Source organism: Pelodiscus sinensis, chromosome 3 (assembly GCF_049634645.1).
Source record: "Pelodiscus sinensis isolate JC-2024 chromosome 3, ASM4963464v1, whole genome shotgun sequence".
Lineage (NCBI taxonomy): Eukaryota > Metazoa > Chordata > Testudines > Trionychidae > Pelodiscus > Pelodiscus sinensis.
In genome coordinates this window covers 55827068-55845603 of record NC_134713.1, presented here as the reverse complement: position 1 = coordinate 55845603, position 18536 = coordinate 55827068, and the positions used below count along the sequence as shown (strand labels likewise).

The following is an 18536-nucleotide window of genomic DNA, read 5'->3' as shown; positions in this document are numbered from 1 at the left end:
CTGTTTTGTTGTCTGATTTTTGTATAGAAAAAAGCTACAGAAATAATCCAAGGACTTTTCCTTTCTCAGAGCACTTAAAATTAAGATCAGTATTGTATTAATGTTGATGTCTGCATAGGAGATGCATTCCAATTTAATGTAACTTTTTTTGGAGGAAGGAGAAGTGGAGTGTTTTGTTAACAGTAGCGAATCAAGTGGCTTGTAGATAAAGGTATGTGCTTTATAGATTCTCTGTTATAGTTTTTGCAGTCTGGCTCAGTTTGCTATTGCTCAGTTCCCTCATTTTCACGCCTTCAGCAAAAGCACAAACTCAAGGAAGGAGTGTTTTTTCTGCTGCCCCTTAACTTTTAATACCTGGTAAAACAGTGTCTTCTGGCAAAGGAATTGGAATTGAGTCCCTATAGCAGTAACTTGACTTTTTGTTGCATTACGAACTCTGAGCAGTATACCTTTCTCAGTTTGTGATATTTATTTTAAAAGAGCTATAAAAGATCATTTGCAGTAGTACATTTTCATAATTTGTTAAATTGTTAATCCAAATTTTGTTTTCTGATTGTTCTTTATTTTGATGTTTAACAGAAGCACATCTTAAGTTCAGAAGTCCAAAACTATAAATGGGTATTCAATACCCAGTTACTACCAGTTTACTGCACTTGCTATATAGGAGCTCAAAATTTTCTTTTCATAGAATCATAGAATAATAGGACTGGAAGGGATCTCAAGAGGTCATCGAGTCCAGCCCCCCGCCCTCAAGGCAGGACCAAGCTCCGTCTACACCATCCCTGTCAGATGTCTATCTAACCTGTTCTTAAATATCTCCAAAGAGGGAGATTCCACCACCTCCCTTGGCAATTTGTTCCAATATTTGACCACCCTGACAGTTAGGAATCTTTTCCTAATGTCCAATCTAAACCTCCCCTGCTGCACTTTAAGCCCATTACTCCTTGTCCTGTCCTCAGAAACCAAGAGGAACAAATTTTCTCCTTCCTCCTTGTGACACCCTTTTAGATATTTGAGAACCGCTATCATGTCCCCCCTTAATCTTCTTTTTTCCAAACTAAACAAGCCCAGTTTATGAAGCCTGGCTTCATAGGTCATGTTCTCTAAACCTTTAATCATTCTTGTTGCTCTTCTCTGTACCCTTTCCAATTTCTCCACATCTTTCTTGAAATGTGGCGCCCAGAATTGGACACAGTACTCCAGCTGAGGCCTAACTAGTGCAGAGTAGAGCGGCAGAATGACTTCACGAGTTTTGCTTACAACACACCTGTTGATACAACCTAGAATCATATTTGCTTTTTTTGCAACAGCATCACACTGTTGACTTATATTCAACTTGTGGTCCACTATGACCCCTAGATCCCTTTCTGCCATGCTCCTTCCTAGACAGTCGCTTCCCATCTTGTATGTATGGAACTGATTGTTCCTTCCTAAGTGGAGCACTTTGCATTTCTCTTTATTAAACCTCATCCTGTTTACCTCTGACCATTTCTCTAACTTGCTAAGGTCATTTTGAATTATGTCCCTATCCTCCAAAGAAGTTGCAACCTCACCCAGTTTGGTATCATCTGCAAACTTAATAAGCGTACTCTCTATCCCAATATCTACATCATTGATGAAGATATTGAACAGTACGGGTCCCAAAACAGACCCTTGAGGAACTCCACTTGTTATCCCTTTCCAGCAGGATTTAGAACCGTTAACAACAACTCTCTGACTACGGTTATCCAGCCAATTATGCACCCACCTTATCGTGGCCATATCTAAGTTATATTTGCCTAGTTTATCAATAAGAATATCATGCGAGACTATATCAAATGCCTTACTAAAGTCTAGGTATATGACATCCACCGCTTCTCCCTTATCCACAAGGCTCGTTATCCTATCAAAGAAAGCTATCAGATTAATTTGGCATGACTTGTTCTTCACAAACCCATGCTGGCTATTCCCTATCACTTTATTACCTTCCAAGTGTTTGCATATGATTTCCTTAATTACCTGCTCCATTATCTTCCCTGGGACAGACGTTAAACTGACCGGTCTGTAGTTTCCTGGGTTGTTCTTATTCCCCTTTTTATAGATGGGCACAATATTTGCCCTTTTCCAGTCTTCTGGAATCTCCCCTGTCTGCCATGATTTTTCAAAGATCATAGCTAAAGGCTCAGATACCTCCTCTATCAGCTCCTTGAGTATCCTGGGATGCATTTCATCAGGATCTGGTGACTTGCTGACATCTAACTTTCCTAAGTGATTTTAAACTTGTTCTTTGTGTATCCTATCTTCTAAACTTACCCTCTCTCTGCTTGTATTCACTACGTTAGGCACACCTCCAGACTTCTCGGTGAAGACCGAAACAAAGAAGTCATTGAGCATCTCCGCCATTTCCAGGTTTCCTGTTACTGCTTCTCCCTCCTCACTAAGCAGTGGGCCTACCCTGTCCTTGGTCTTCCTCTTGCTTTTAATGTATTTATAAAAGGTCTTCTGGTTTCCCTTTATGCCTGTAGCTAGTTTGATCTCATTTTCTGCCTTTGCCTTTCTAATCTTGCCCCTGCATTCCCATGTTGCTTGCCTATATTCATCCTTTGTTATTTGTCCTAGTTTCCATTTTTTATGTGACTCCTTTTTTATTTTGAGATCATGCAAGATCTCCTTGTTAAGCTAAGCTGGTCTTTTGCCGTATTTTCTATCTTTCCTACACAGCGGAATTGTTTGCTTTTGGGCCCTTAACAATGTCCCTTTGAAATACTTCCAACTCTCCTCAGTTATTTTTCCCTTCAGTCTTGCTTCCCATGGGACCTTACCTACAAGTTCTCTGAGCTTATCAAAATCTGCCTTCCTGAAATCCATTACCTCAATTGTGCTGGTCTCCCTTCTACCTTTCCTTAAGATCATGAACTCTATTATTTCGTGATGACTGTCCCCTATACTATCTTCCACTTTCAAGTTCTCAACTAGTTCCTCCCTATTTGTTAAAACCAAATCCAGAACAGCTTCTCCTCTGGTAGCTTTTTCAACCTTCTGAAACAGAAAGTTGTCTCCAATGCAGTCCAGAAACTTATTGGATAGCCTGTGCCTCGCTGTGTTAGTTTCCCAACATATGTCTGGATAGTTGAAGTCCCCCATCACCACCAAATCTTGGGCTTTGGATAGTTTTGTTAATTGTTTAAAAAAGGCCTCATCCACCTCTTCCACCTGGCTAGGTGGCCTGTAGTAGACTCCTAGCATGATATCACCCTCGTTTTTTACCCCTTTTAGCTTAACCCAGAGACTCTCTACACAGCTATCTCCTACGTTCATCTCCACTTCAGTCCAAGTGTGTACATTTTTAATATACAAGGCAACCCCTCCTCCCTTTTTTCCCTGTCTGTCCTTCCTGAGCAAGCCGTACCCTTCCATACCAACATTCCAATCATGCGTCCCATCCCACCAGGTTTCTGTAATACCAATGATATCATAGTTGTATTTATTGGTTAGCAATTCCAGTTCTTCCTGCTTATTACCCATACTTCTCGCATTTGTATATAGGCATTTAAGATACTGATTTGATCTTGCCTCCCTGTTGTGCCCTGACCCTCCTTTCTCCTTGCCATTATAGACCGTAGGTCTCCCCCCCCCCCCCCATTTCCAACCCATCTCCCAGTCCCGCACATGCAGCACTTACCTGTGGGCTTTGCTCACCTGCCCCCGTCGAACCTAGTTTAAAGCCCTCTTCACAAGGTTAGCCAGTCTGTGTCCAAACAAGGCCTTCCTGGAAGAGCACCTGGAAAGGTGAACTCCATCTCCGCCAAGCAGTCCTTCTTGGAAGAGCACCCCGTGATCAAGGAAGCCGAATCCCTCCTGGCGACACCATCGTCGCAGCCAGGCATTCACCTCCAGGTTGCACCTCTCTCTGCCTGGGCCCCTACCTTTGACAGGAAGGATCGAAGAGAATACCACCTGCACTCCAAACTCCTTCACCCATACTCCCAAAGCCCTGTAGTCACACTTGATCCGCTCAGTGTCACACCTGACAGTATCATTTGTGCCCACGTGGATGAAATGAAAAGTAAATTCTATGCCATATCGCTAGAGCAGAGGTGCCCAAACAGTGCTATGTGTCAGTTTCTTATTCTATCAGTGCACCTTACAATTTTTTTTAAAGGTGGCACATAAATCAATACAGTTAGGGAATCACTGCTATAAAGGATTTTTTAAGTGTTTTTTTTTTTTAAAGATGTATGATCTTTTTAAAGGGGTATGACTACTTCAGTGGCATAGTATTCTCTTAGGGGGCTGCAGTTTAGTGCTAGAATGGACAGACCCATTGACTATATGCCAGTGGAAATTGGGGGTACTCACTACTGCACAAAACTTGGGCCTAATAATGTACTAGTATTATACCTAGACGCAATCGTGATGGTCACTGATCAGTTTCCAGAAAACATTGTCAACATGATGGAATTATTATACAATATTACACTGTATGCCCTTCATATTTCAGTACATCAGAAGTGCATTAATATATACTTTAATAGAAAAACACTTTTCCCCTTCTCTTTATATGAGTTACCATAATCAAAGAGATCTATTTTATCTAAAATCATGAAAGCGTTCATATAGTTTCGGGTACTAGTCCTGCCCCTCATTACCTTAGCCAATTTTTGTGGTTTTATAATGACATTTTTCTCTTTAAATACTTTCACTGTGACTCTGACTCATGCAAACAGAACAAGAAGCAGTACTGTGGTATCTTAGGGTATGTCTACACTACAGCATTTTGAAATAACGTGTCTAGACACAATGCGTTTCAAAATAGCGATTCACTATTTCAGAATAGCACATCTACACTGATAGAATGCTGAATTGCATTTAAGGCCGGCTCGAACCGGTTCTGGCAGGGAATCAGGTCAGGAGTTACTTTGTGTGGCTGCTGCCTAAGGCTATCTCAGGCCTGTGCTTAAAGGGATCCCCCAGGACAGCTGGTTCTCAGGGAAGTTGTCATTTTGAATTTGTGCAGATATGCTAGTAACATGTAGCAAGTAACAGCATTTTTGAATAAGATTACCATAGTTCATAATTTATCTATCCTTAAAACAAGACAATGCCCACCTCCCCAAAAGACACAGGCTTTAAACTTGTATTTAATTCAGTAATAATCTTATCAAATTCTCCTAAAGTAGCAATATGATGCACTGGAAAGCACAGAGACTTAGGAGCCAACAGATCCATCTTATTTTTGGCACTTGCACTGTTTTTGGCCCTGATCATGCAATCGATTGTGCACCAGACTCATGAGCCCCACATTGAAATCTCTGCCCCCCAATATGTCGTAAGATTGGGGCCTTATTGTTTGATCTTGGGCAGCTTCTTTGTGTATCATCTCCATGTTACAGATAGGGAATAGCGAGTTTTCTTCACTGGTCGTTAAGTGCTGTAATAATTGAAGGCTGCTAGATAATGTATTCGTTTTGCTGAGTGTGTTTTTGGTGGACAATGGTGTGGCTTGGTCTACACTGTGACAGGAGGCAGCTTATGCTGACCTAACTTTGTAAGCAGTTATTCTAAAACATTGCTCTTGACAATGAATTCGCCCACTACACCAATTTAATAACTCCATCTCCACAAGAATCGTAGTATCAGTATTATTGTCACACAGATGCCTTGTCTGTGTAGATGCTGTGTTACTTGCTTTGACTGTTGCTGCCTTTAAGAAGCTGTCCCAATGCTCCACACTGACAGTTAAGTGGATGAGTGTGCTTCTGGTGAGGACCTGTACTGCCAACACAAGAAGAATAGCATGGATGTACAAAAGTGATTTAATTACCGCAGTAGTTGTATAGCACTGTAACGTAGGTGGACATAATTTTGTAGAATAGACATGCACTGAGGCCATGACAGCGCGATCTTCAAGCGAAGAAGATTGATCTTCTAGCATTTGATTTAGCGGGTCTTAAGACCTGTTAAATCGAATGTTGAGGGTGCCTCTGGTCAATGCCAGTATTCCCTGAAGTTGTCAGACATAAGGGAAGCCTCCCTCTTTGAAGACAGCTCCAAGCTAGGCTTCAGTTGTGTACCTTTACCCAACCTTCCAAGTCCAGTGTAGATCTGGGCCAAGTGAGAGTGTGTTTATCTGTTGTTGAAGGAGCAGAGTTATTTATAACAAGTATCTCCAAGTATTTAATAAAGGCTTTGTTTTTGGATGTTTGCCAGTTAAGGAAGTTAGTGAAAAGTATCCATTGTGTGAGTGGTAGATTGCTTATGTTACATTCTCTCTTAAGAATCCGAGCATAGAGATCTTATCAGAAGGCTGGCTAATTGACATGCTTTTTTTTTTTAAGGCTGCTCTGTGTTGTACAGACAGAATCTTTTTGTATATCAACTCAGTCTCCTGAGAGTGCTGTGCTAAATAAGAGCTTTCCATTGTAATCCTAACAGATCAATATGTGAGTGTCATCTGTCCCACAGAACTGAAAAGCTCTTTTAGTCAGGATGCTGATGTCTCATTCTTGGTTACATACAGTATTAACTCAAACAAAAAACAGGACTATGTAGCACTTTAAAGACTAACAAGATGGTTTATTAGGTGATGAGCTTTCGTGGGCCAGATCCACTTCCTCAGATCAATTTGTGGAAGAAAATAGGCATGACCATATATACCAAAGGGATACAATTAAAAAAAAAAGTGAACACACATAAAAAGGACAAATCAAATTTCAGAACAGAGGAGGTCTGGGGGGGAAGGTAAATGTCTGTGAGCTAAAGATACTAGAGGTGATAATTGGGGAAACTATCTTTGTAATGGGCAAGATAATTAGTGTCTTTGTTAAGACCCTTTGTAAAGTGTCAAATTTAAGCATGAATGACAGTTCAGAGGTTTCTCTTTCAAGTCTGGTGTTAAAATGTCTTTGAAGCAGTATGCAGATAATCAAGTCGTTGAGACAATGCCCTTTCTGGTTGAAATGGCAAGAAACTGTTTTATAATTGTATCCTTTGGTATATATGGTTGTGACTACTTTCTTCCACTATTTGATCTGAGGAAGTGGGCCTGGCCCACGAAAGCTCATCATCTAATAAACCATCTTGTTAGTCTTTAAAGTGCTACATTGTCCTGCATTTTGTTTCAGTTTGTGATACTGTCTGATATCCGTTTTGTGTGCATTGATTCTTTGACGAAGTGTCTGAGATGTTTGTCCAATGTACATAGCCGACGGACACTGTCGGCACATGATGACATAAATTATATTTCTGGATGAGCAGGAATATGTGTTCTTGATCTTATAACTGAATTGGTTAGGTCCAATAATGGTGTCAGCAGAGTAAATATGTGGACAAAGCTGGCAACAAAGAACATCACTCTGACCTACCAGATTTTCCCCCCTCCCCATGAACACTAAAGGAAAAATAATTCTATATGGACTCCCCCTGACGGTCGGAATTACAAGAAAAAACAGCTAGACTAGACTAACAGGACTACATCTCTATTAGTATTAACTCAGTGAGAAGCAGACTGCTGATTTGGTTTATTCCAGTTTAGAACCCCCTTCTTCCCCCTCCCCCCGTTATCTTTTACTACTTGTATAAGATTAGTTGCCTGGTCCGTTTCAACAGAGCTGTGATATGGCAATCCTATTTCATGCAAATAAATACTGTAGTTTCTCTTTAGCAGCCGTTTACAGAATGAATCCTTGGAATAGGGTTCTCTTTTAAGTGCTCTTATTATGCTTGTGTCCTTTTTTTAAGTCTCTCTCTTATAATATGTGGGGAAGCTAGATTTTTTTTTTTTCTATTAACTTTTCTTGCCTCCTGGAAACTGCTGCTGGCAGTTTACCACAACATAAAAAGCCAAAATTATTCTTGTTTTAAAAGAAACATACTGGGTTAAACGACTTACAACTATAACTTATAGTAGTTTATAATTTTTACAGTTGCCCTTAAAAGCACATTGTTAATAAGCAAACATACTTAGCTGGTATTCCAAAAAAGAACCTGCTGAAAATGATTGTTTGATCTGGTGCCCAATAAAACGTGTGAATGGTCTTCTGTATCTTTCCTTTGGCTTCAGAGCATTTAATTTTAACAACACTGAATTACGATACTGCTTAGCTTCTTGTGCAGAGAAAAATCAGTTCTCTCAATGGAAAAAAAAATCTATTTAAATGCACCTGATTTCACAGGCTTAACACAACGCTGAGGCAAATTAATTATGGCCTATACATCACAGGCTTTCTTGCAGCCTGTTGCTGCTGCTCGCAGAGTGTGACGTAGTGGGGGTACTTGCTGGGCTGTGGTGACCTCTGCTGTCTGGAGCAAGACCCAGCAGGGAAAACCTCACTATGCAAAGGTGATGCCAAACTGGTTGAACCAGATACCCCCCATGGAGAGGAACAAAGGAAGGTGGAGGCTGCCCTGGCTGGGGGGCAGGGCTGGAAGAGAGTGAGTTTAGTGGCGGGCTGGGAGCATGGAGGAGACAGCCTAGGGAAAGGGGCTGGAGTTTAGGGGCCCAGTCTCCCCCATCTCAAGGGGGCCTGAGGCATCCTAGCCCAGCTCTGTGACCAGATTCCATCTGTGCTGTGCTGTATCCTGGAGAGGCAATAAACTTCCTCTATTCCATCGGCTGGTGCAGTCTGTTTGTGCCATTTCGGTGTGCAGGAGACGGGGCACCCCCAAGGTGCCGTCACACAGAGCATGCTGGTTTGCAAGAGAGCCTGCAGCCTGGCTGGAAAGGGGTGGCAGTGGCAGGAGCCCATTCTGAGCTTAGGGCTTCCAGGATAGCTGCTAAGAGGCAGCCCCCTGCTACTTGTATCCAGGCACTCTCCCAGGCAGCTGCACCAGGCAGCTCTTGTTGCCTGCTTGTAGCTGCCAGGAAGAGTCACAGAATGTGCTGAGGTGTGGGGTGGGAGCCAGCAGAGGGGGAGAACACATCCACCCTCCCTCAAGTAATGTGTGATAGGGAGGGGTTGGGGGGAGAACGGGGGCAGGACAGGGAAGAGACACGTGGGGAGCTATGAGGCACACAAATCGCCTATGCATGTGTTCATAATTGCATCACATGTGATCTCATCTCTTGGCACTAGGGCCAGAGTTCAGAGCACACGTGCAAGCCCTCTGGGTACTAGCTGGTGAGTGTGGTAGCAAAAGATAATTAACTTGGCAATTGATATTGAGAGAAGGGGCATGGAAGTGGGAATTAGCCTCCTCTGTGAAGTCTCCCTTTAACTTCCCAATATCAGAAGTTCTCATGCTAAAGTGGGTAAGGGTACGATGTACACACTACGGATGTTAAAGTGAATAATTGGGTAGATGTGTAACTGCTGAAAATCTTAGCAGTTACATGGTAACCCACACCCACAGCATGGGGCGGCAGCAGCTGATGTGTGCAAGGAGACGGATTTTAATCTGGCTCCGGTGCACACTGGCTCCTGCCTACCATCCTGCTCCTGGGGAGCTGCCCACTACCCTGTACTGCTGCCTCTGATACAGATATAGAGGCAGCAGCTGCAGGGTGTCAACTGGCTCCCTGGAAACCGGTGCGCACCAGCTGCTGCTCTGTACTGCTGCCTCTGTATCAGGGGCAGCAGCTGGCTTTTGCCTGCAGCCCCACTTCCAGGGAGCTGGCTGCCTCCCCTGTACTGCTGTCTCTGATACATGGCAGCCTGGGTGTAATCATGACTGTGAACTGATAAGACCAGGCTTATCAGTTAATCGCTTACCAGTCAATGGTGTTCCCAAGAGCTGAACCCAATTTCTCAAGTCGTTTTCTAGTACCATAGCTTCCAGCACAGATTTTATCTCCTTGTATGCTCTTGTGTCTTCTGGCTAATGTAAATATTAATTTAACTATCATATCTTTGTTGCTTGATTTTTTTTTTTCTTTTTGAGTTGCATTTTGTGAATTTCAAGCGTGCAGACCTCTGAGAAGGAGGCTATGAATTGGTAGTAACATCATTTTGCAGTGCATCTTACAAACCAACAGTTTTTATTACAATCATGGAGGTGTATTTGAAGAAACCCTGCATATGAACAGATTTCTGTTGAGAGGGTCTGATTCTCCATTCTGGCTCAGTGTCACTTTTTCTACAGGAATAGACAGTAGGTAATATAGCTTTATGAAGTCTGTAGTTCTCTTCTGAAGCCAGATAGGTTTCAAGTTACTGCATTATCTGAGCTGTTTTCATTCTTTTATATTTTTTTAAAAAGAAAAAGATCAGAGAGATGCAGATTGTCATCTGGGCTATTCTCTGACCATTCCTCTATTCTCCATCCAGTAAAATGATTCAGGGGTTGATCATATGCTCACTGAAGTTCCTGGTGCAAAGTCAGGAGTTAACAAGATGGATACAGTGTTTAGGAAGCATCCCTGCAACAGTGAATTTGCTTTCCTTAGCTTTCATCCCATTATTTTGTTATCCCCTTTAAACCACCCTAAACAATCATGTTTTCCTCTGACCTGTCATCTTCAGTTACATGTAAACAGTTTTCCTAGCCTCCGTTAGCTGTATTTTAACCCAGTTACATGTATTTGTTTCTTTCTCTGTTCATCGGTCTGCCCAGTTCATTAGCCCTTCTTGTTGTTCTCTCATTCACTCAGTTTTCTTGACATTTGTTCGCCACATCGAAAGGAATATTTATCAGAACTATATTTATACACAAGATGATTAGTGTGGTCCTCTCAGTATTATCGAAGCAGAATTATCCCTTCCCTCCTCTCTGATGTGATATTTTTATTTAAGCAGCTGAAAATTGCATTGGTGGTCTTCCCTTATACTTGTAGTGTCAATATTGTAAACATACCTATCATGTGCCTTTGTATTATTTTGTGTGTTTATTTTTAGGCGGGCCAGATTTTGTCAACTTTAATAATATCCTTTTAAATGTATTTATCATCAGCAATACTTTACAAAGTTACTGCTTGTATACTACTAAATAGAACTGGTCAACACTCAAAATTTGATACTTAAAAATGTCATTAATCCTGAAATAGAATGAAAAATCAGATTTAAAACTTTCCTGTATTTTCCAACAAAATTTGCCCTTCAGGTTTTTTTTGACTAGCTCTATTAAATAATGACAGTTTCTTCAACTCTGTATTAAGAGTGTCATAGTTTCTTAATTTATCTTTCTAACATAGATACATTGAGAAACATGTATCTGGCTAATTATTTTTTGTGGCTGAAAATGTCCTGCCGTGTGTTAGCTGAATAACTAGTTAACTATGTAAGCTGACTTTATTTTCTTTCAAGTGTCTACTTGTTCGGTCCTGCTTTTAACCTGAAATATACTTTTCAGAATCAGCATGGGCAATTCTAAATTCTTCTGCAGGGCAAGGGGTGGCATCATATTAAATCAACTCTGGGTCATATAATTAGCGCTTCAAAGAATGCTTTTGATCTGTATCTCTCAAAGTACTTAACTTTAGTAAAGTGACATTCCCAAGGTTACACAGCAAGTTAGTCAAAAGTGGGAGTAAAAGTGGAATTCCATTCACAGGCTCTGTCTTTTGGAGCACACTACACTTTCTGCTGAAGTAATTATTAAGCAACCATCTTTCTACCAAGGATATTGACATGACTTCCTTAAGTGGGATCAGCTTCTGTCATGATCTGCTGTGCCACATGTATCTATTTCATTTAAACTAGAGGGCAGTGCCCCCTACTCATATGCTCGCCAACTCCCCTGTCTGGGGAGAGGGGAGCCAGACCCAGCTCTCCCCCCCCCCCCCCCCAACCTCCACAGTTGTTAGGGAGGGCCGGCAGTGGCACCAGCCCTGGCATCTTGTCTTCCCACCCACGGCTGCCAGAGCCATGCTACCCACCAAGAGGAGGGTTGCTCTGAGGCCTCATCAGGCTCCACACACTCCTCTCCTCCACCACCTGGGAGGGCTGGGCTGCGGCGCCACCAGCATAGGCCCCTTCTCCCTCCCCCAACCCTACTTCTCGCTGTACCAGCCCAGGCCCTTTCTTTCTCCTCCCCCCGGCCGCGCCAGTTTGGGCCCTTTCTCTCCCCTGACCTAACCTTAACCCCCCTTTCCTGACTGAGGCCGCATCAGGTGGGGTATTTCCTCCTGCTTTTTGCAGCACTCAGCAACTCTATCTTGTACAGAAATTAAATAATAAGGGACTGTTGGCAACCCTACTTGTTGCTCTTTTTCGGATCTCTTTGTTCTATTGTCTCTGTAGAGATTAACGCAAAAATGATCAAAGGCACCACATGACAGCTGATGAGTGGTTCTTCGGTAGTATCTAACTTGCACGTATGGAAATCCTTAATCACCTAAGGAGTAGCCCTGCACTATAATAGAAAGCTGGTCACTGGCCAAATGTGAAAACTTGTTATCGCTTAATTTTTTAAAAGGGTACAGTAATTTCATTCCTTCCAAATTACTGGCTGATGATTGCTGGTTTCAAAGGGTAAAGTGTTTAGGTATCTGTTCCATGAGAAACAAATTGTTCAAAGAGTTGAGCTGATAATTATGAAACTCAGCAAGAGCCTATTTTCAAGATGCATCTGCGTCTGTAGGTGCTTATATATCTTTAAAAATCTGGCCTCAAGAACCTTTCAGACATTTCTTGTATATGCAAATTAATACTTTTTTTTTTTTTAAAGCAAGCAAACATAAGGAAGTACTTCATACAACATAGAGTCAACCTTTGGACCTCACTAACAGGGGATATTGTAAAGTCCAAAAGTATAAATGGGTTCACAAAAGAACTAGATGCAAACCCCTGCTCCAGATCTCCCTCGATCTCTAGCTGCCAGAATCTGGGACTGGACTACAGGGAATGGGTTACTCTCCAAATTGCCCTGTTCTGTTAATTTCTTCTGAAGTGTCTGGTACTATCAGAGGTCCTGTCTCCACTGTGCAGTGGATTGATGCTGCAATGATCAATCCCTCGGCCATCGATTTTTATCACGTCTGTTGTAGATGTGATGAATTGATCTCTGAGTGGTCCTGTTAACACTAGTATTCCTTCAAGAGGGGAAGAGTAGCCAGCTTTTGTGTAGCTGAAGTAGCTCGACAGTGCAGGTAAGAGACAGGTTGTTGTGCTGGATGGACCATTCATCTGACCATTGAGGTTTTGGAGACTTTTCTTGATGTTTGAAGAAAACAGAAAATGACAGCGAACCTAAATGAGACCTTGAACTCTTTCACTGGGTCTAGAATTCTTATTACGTTAGAATAATTGCCAGGTTTATACAGCACAACACAAACAAATATTGGGTTGTTTCCACCAGCATAATTACATAGCCACCAGAACTGTGATAGCATAGAATATAAAAAATTAAGTGGAAGAAAGCTTTTGAACTGTTGATTAATCTTTTATCTTCTCTTTTCTCTAGGATTATGATTGCTTTTTTGAAGCAAAGGAAAGTAACACTGTCTTCTCCTTTCTAGGGCTGAAACCTAGATTGTCATCAAAGGTGAATATAGCATTTACAGACCTTTATGATGAGTCTTGCATCTTCAGCTTGAATTTGCTATGAGAGAAGTTGAAAGGTCACATGTTCATGCTGATGTTCCTTTCTATCTTTCCGTGCCAACCTTACACCTCTGAGCTATGTGAAATAAAAGTAAAAAAAAGCATCTTGAACCAAATAAAATCTTTTGTCTTAATTATAACTTTATTTTATATAAAAAATTAGCTTCTCTCAATTTTACAATAAGAGCAAAATTCTGCTGTTACGCCCATGTAAATCCAAAGTGGCTCCATTGACTTCAGAGGGGCTCTTTAGGATTTCCACTGGTGTATCAGCATAACTTGGCCCTTAGTCATTGACACAAGTGCAGCTAATGATGCAAAAACATCTGTGTCTTGCTTTGAAAATAGTAGTCTGGGGAAACAGTTAAAATTGGCCAGAATTGGCCAATGTTTAAAAAAATCATATAACTGCTTCTGAAAATTTAAGACACTTGATTGTAGCAATTCCTTGTGGGTCAGTTAAAACTTAGAGGTATATACATAGTGAAAAATGCATGGTAAGTGTTCGATGCAGTTAACTTCTCTGAGTTGGCAACATGGCTTCTGACATAATACTGCTATGCCTGTCGTGACCCTGAACTACATCATTTTCACTCTGTGTGAGGATCCTTTGTGCAATAGGCCAAACAGCTGGATGAGGTTCCCCTCCCCACACTGATCTTTTGAAAGTATTGTGTTCTTTCTGCATGTGGTATGTCATGGCCAAACCCTCCTTCTAGAGACTTTTTATTCCTGAAATCTGTGCTCTGTGCCCGGGGTGGGAAGTGCAGAAGTAGAGTCTTCTGACAGTTACCTCTTGGGTTTTTTTTTTAATCCCTACGTTCAAGCCAGAGTCCCAGGAAAAACTCCCTCCTGGTCCCAAATTCAGAAGGAGCAGCTTCTCTGCTGCTCTGTTATCAGAAAATAGCCTGGGACTGGAGAAGAGTGTGCACCTATGTGAAGAGATTGTGAATGATCTAGTTTTAAAAAGTGAGGCAAGAAGTGCAGCTGGCTGCACGGCAGATGACAGACTTTGCTGGTCCCTGGACAAGGGGGAGCTGGCTCTGAGCCCCCAGAAAGGGCAGAGCCTCAGGCAGAAGGGGGCAGGGCTGGAGGCAAGCTTCCCCCATCCAGTCCTTCAGTGCTTCCTGTGGTTCTAGTGGCAATTTGAAGGGCCCAGGGCTCCAGTCACTGCCATTGCTGCTGTGCTCTGTTAAATCAGCTGCCCTCTTTGGCCCCTTGCTTCTCCCCCATTGGCAGGACTGGCTGGATGTCAGCTAAACTTTTTAACTAACCATATGTGCTAGCAAACACACACTGTAACTGAACAGAAATGTTGTGTTGTTGCTAGGTTCTTAGTGATCTTGAATGTTGCTTGTAATAAAAGTAGGTAACTTTTTGAGACAGAAGTGTGATCTTCCAGTTGATGGTGTCCCTTAGATGTTTCATGGGAATGTTTAAATACTGAATATGGTATAGAAGACTTCAGCTGCAATTGCACTGTTCTCTACATTCGGAAGGTATATTTCTCACGCTGTTATATTTGTATGAACAAATATGAGTTCAACTTGTAATAAGTGACCTTGCACATAAAGAAGAATGAAAAACTCAACTGTTAGTTGATTTTATTCCACCTTCCTCTTTTAAACAGGAGTCAGAACTCTAGAAAAATTCTTTGAAGATTCAACAAGAACATCTCCTGATGAATATCCTTGTTGTTCAGCACATAATTGCTTCCCTAATGGATCACTGTGATAAAAAGCCAATGCGAATCATCAATATTTTGCTAGCCATGGAAGAAGTGCTTTCCAAAGTTGTGAAATTGAGTGTACACAAAATGGAATAAAGGGTGAGATGATACTCTTTTTTAAAAACATGCCCACTCTTGATGTTTCACATTTGTCTTTGGATTACATTTTAACTGGCATTGGTATTCTATGTAATAATCTAACTGACGGGTGGATGTTGAGGAATGGAAGTGTAAAATCTCTATTGTCCTGGATTCACATGCTTGCCAGACTCCCTTCCTTGATAAGTTTTCAGCTACTGCAGTCTAGACCATAGTCATGAGATCACTTTATCATGATGGTTATAGTTTTGAAGGCCAATAGAATGTGGTGCTAGTGAAAAACAGCATGGAAGACTTGGTCTATGACAAAATCCGCAGATTTCTGCTTGGTATATTTACTCTGTTATCCATGCTAGAACCTGTTTATTGAAATAGGCATTGGCTGCTATGCTCTTTCATAAAAATAAAAACGCCCTAAATGATTCATATAAAAAGTTTACTTGACGATTAGCTGTTACAAAAACAGTGGTTAATGGGCAGTGAAGAGAAATCAAGCTGCTGCTGTCTTGCCATCGGTGACCCCTCTCAACTGCAATAAAACTGTTCTGTTAATATATTTGAAACCAATTATTTTGTTGGCAAAAACACATTAACATGTGAAGAGTGTGTCACATTTGTAAATATAGGAGTTGAAGAGAGAGCATACCAAACTGTCTCATAACATCTGTTAATTGGGTATGACTTTCAACTTCAAATTTTAGAGCGCTTCATTTGGCTATTTTAAAAGATGTTCTGGGTCTACTTTTGCTTCCCTTAATCATTTTGAATAGAATCCAACTTCACCATTAGCCCCATTGATATTGGTGGAACAACTTCTAGAGGCAGGGCTTGATCTTGCAAATAACTTAAGCACAGCCATAGTCTTTATGACTTGAAGGTGAAATCTGTTAAAGGCAATGGGATTCTCATGTGCTTAAAGTTTAGCCTGTGTATAAATGCTTTGCTGGATAAGGCCATACTGCCTGGCCCGTTGCAAGACTAAAGCATCAGTTACTGCTCAGTGTGAGTAAGGGAAGCAGAAAATGCCCTTTGGGATTACCCTGATTTAGCAGAGCACGGTTGGGTCCTATATGACTGTGTTTTTTCAAAAATTGAAATTGAGCGTAGACAGTTTAGCAAATTAATTGTCTCTAATCTAGTCTAATTGCATTTAGCAATGGGAATCCCTTCATCTTGTTAAAATAGTAGCTATTGAACTTTATAATGTAGCTTCTGCTCAATCAAGGGAGCTTTCATCCAAAACAATTTGATGATTTATTTGGCTGTGCTAGTCCAGTAAGTAGTCTGGCTTCACTAGGCAAATGGCATATGGCCACTAAGGGTGGGGACAGCTTACTGCAGACAGAAGAACACCCAGGCCATCTTTGGTAGAGGTCAAGATGCCTGTCTGATACCTGTGTACTGGACACCAGTGCTCACTTGCATGCTTACAAGCAAAAACAAAGCTGACCCATTCTCCACATAGTTTCAGAGAGGTAACCCGGTTACTCTGTTTCAGCAAAAACAACAAGGATTTCAGTGGCTTCTTAAAGACTAAAAAATGTATGGGCATAAGCTTTCATGAGTTTCATATCTGACAAAGTGAGATTTGTTAGTCTTTAAGGTGTCACCAGACTCCTTGTTGAGTCTCCATATTGGACTCTTATGTGTAACAATGTCCATATGCTGTTCCTCTTTTAGTAAAAGGAGCTACACGCTAGGGATGTAGTAGTATAGTTGATTAACCTATTAACCAATAAGCAAAAGCTTATAGGTTAATGCTATAGACTACACACATTCCCTCCCCCAGGCCAGTAAATTCTTTAGCAGGCTGGCCAGCATCTATGCCCAGTCCTGGCTTTTGCCGGGTCCAGGACCTACCCCTGCTGCAGCTCTGCATTTAAAGTGTATTAGGAGCCAGGCGGGCAGGCAGCCCGGCTCAGTTCTAGCTTGTGCTGGGCCCGGGAGCTCACCCTACCCTTCCTTGGTCAGGGGCTGCTGCCACCCCGCACTGCTGCCTCTATATTAGCGCAGGGTGACAGACAGCCAGTCCGTGAAGGGTTTTTAAACTGGTTCCCCTCACGGACCAGCTCCCGCTTGGCACCCCATGCTGCTGCCTCTGATTCAGAGGCAGCAGCGTGGCAGGGGGTGCCTCGGGAGTGGCTGCAGAGTGCACTGGCTGCTAGCCCCATCCATGGGGACAATTGATTAGTTGAGTAACTAATAACAATTCATTAGGTTAATCAGTTATTCAGTTAACCAATATTTAACATTCCCTACCCCCGCCCCCCCCCCCACACACACACACACTTGGCAGAATTTGGCCCCATAGTTATATTTTCATCTGCCCCTAGGGGAGCCATGTTTTCAAATGAAATATATATTTTTAATGTAATATATGGCCTATAATAAAAGTTGTTCAGAGCTTCATAATCACAAATTTTACGGAATTTTACCTTCACTGTGCAATGGATTTGACAAATAGACTCTGAGCCAGTGATCCATATGTTAAAGTTGAACAAGGTCTGGACAGCTGTTCTTAATCTGAGTGCAAGAAAGTTTCATCCTTGCAATATTAAGTAAATGTAATTTAGATAGATACACAGTAAACTAAAGAGATGCCATCCTGGATTTAGTACATACTTGATATGTTGTACATTTAGAGAACTACATATGGTCACAATTCTGAGTAAGATTATTTAACGTTTTGCGGGGGGGGGGGGGGTTAAAATGTTTCTTGAATTTGAGAGGGGGTTTTTTTTGGGTGGGTGATGGGGTTATAGCCTGTTTTTTAAAAATGTTATGTACCCTTTAAGTTTTTTTAGAAAAAATCACTTTGGATTTCTTTTTAATCGTTTTATTATAATTTGTTAAAAGCAATTAGTTATAACTGGAAAGCTTTGTTGAATGCTGAAACAAATGCCAAGATGATATTTTTTTAAATAGTATAAAGTTACTTCATATAAACAAAGGGCTGGAATTTTGACCTGATACCAGTCCAATTTAGACACAGGCAGAAAATCAAAATTAAGTCTAATACAGATTAAACCTCAAAACAGTTTATGCAACTCATGCTGCCATTAGGGTAACTAGATTTTGTAAGAAGTGTGGGATCAGGCTTTAGGTCCAATTCTGTCCTCAGGAGTATCTGACTCCTGTACATGTCATTGAGAGACCTTGTGTATGTGAACCTGGGACCTCTGAAGCTTAGTATAGGAGCCTCTACAGCAGGAGTGGGCAATAATTTTTGTCCGGGGGCTACTTCAAAAATT

At 41.6% G+C, this 18536-nt stretch overlaps 1 protein-coding gene across 1 annotated transcript in view; it reads left to right on the top strand.

Moving 5' to 3' along the window:
* SH3BGRL2 (SH3 domain binding glutamate rich protein like 2) overlaps nucleotides 1–15837 on the top strand; it is a 55881-nt gene extending 40044 nt beyond the window's left edge. Inside the window, exons 3-4 of the mRNA XM_075923782.1 lie at nucleotides 13318–13398; nucleotides 15088–15837. Coding sequence (XP_075779897.1) covers nucleotides 13318–13398; nucleotides 15088–15102 — 96 coding nt within the window. The 3' untranslated portion in view covers nucleotides 15103–15837. The remainder of the gene's footprint in view (nucleotides 1–13317; nucleotides 13399–15087) is intronic.
* The last annotated feature ends 2699 nt before the right edge of the window (nucleotides 15838–18536 follow it).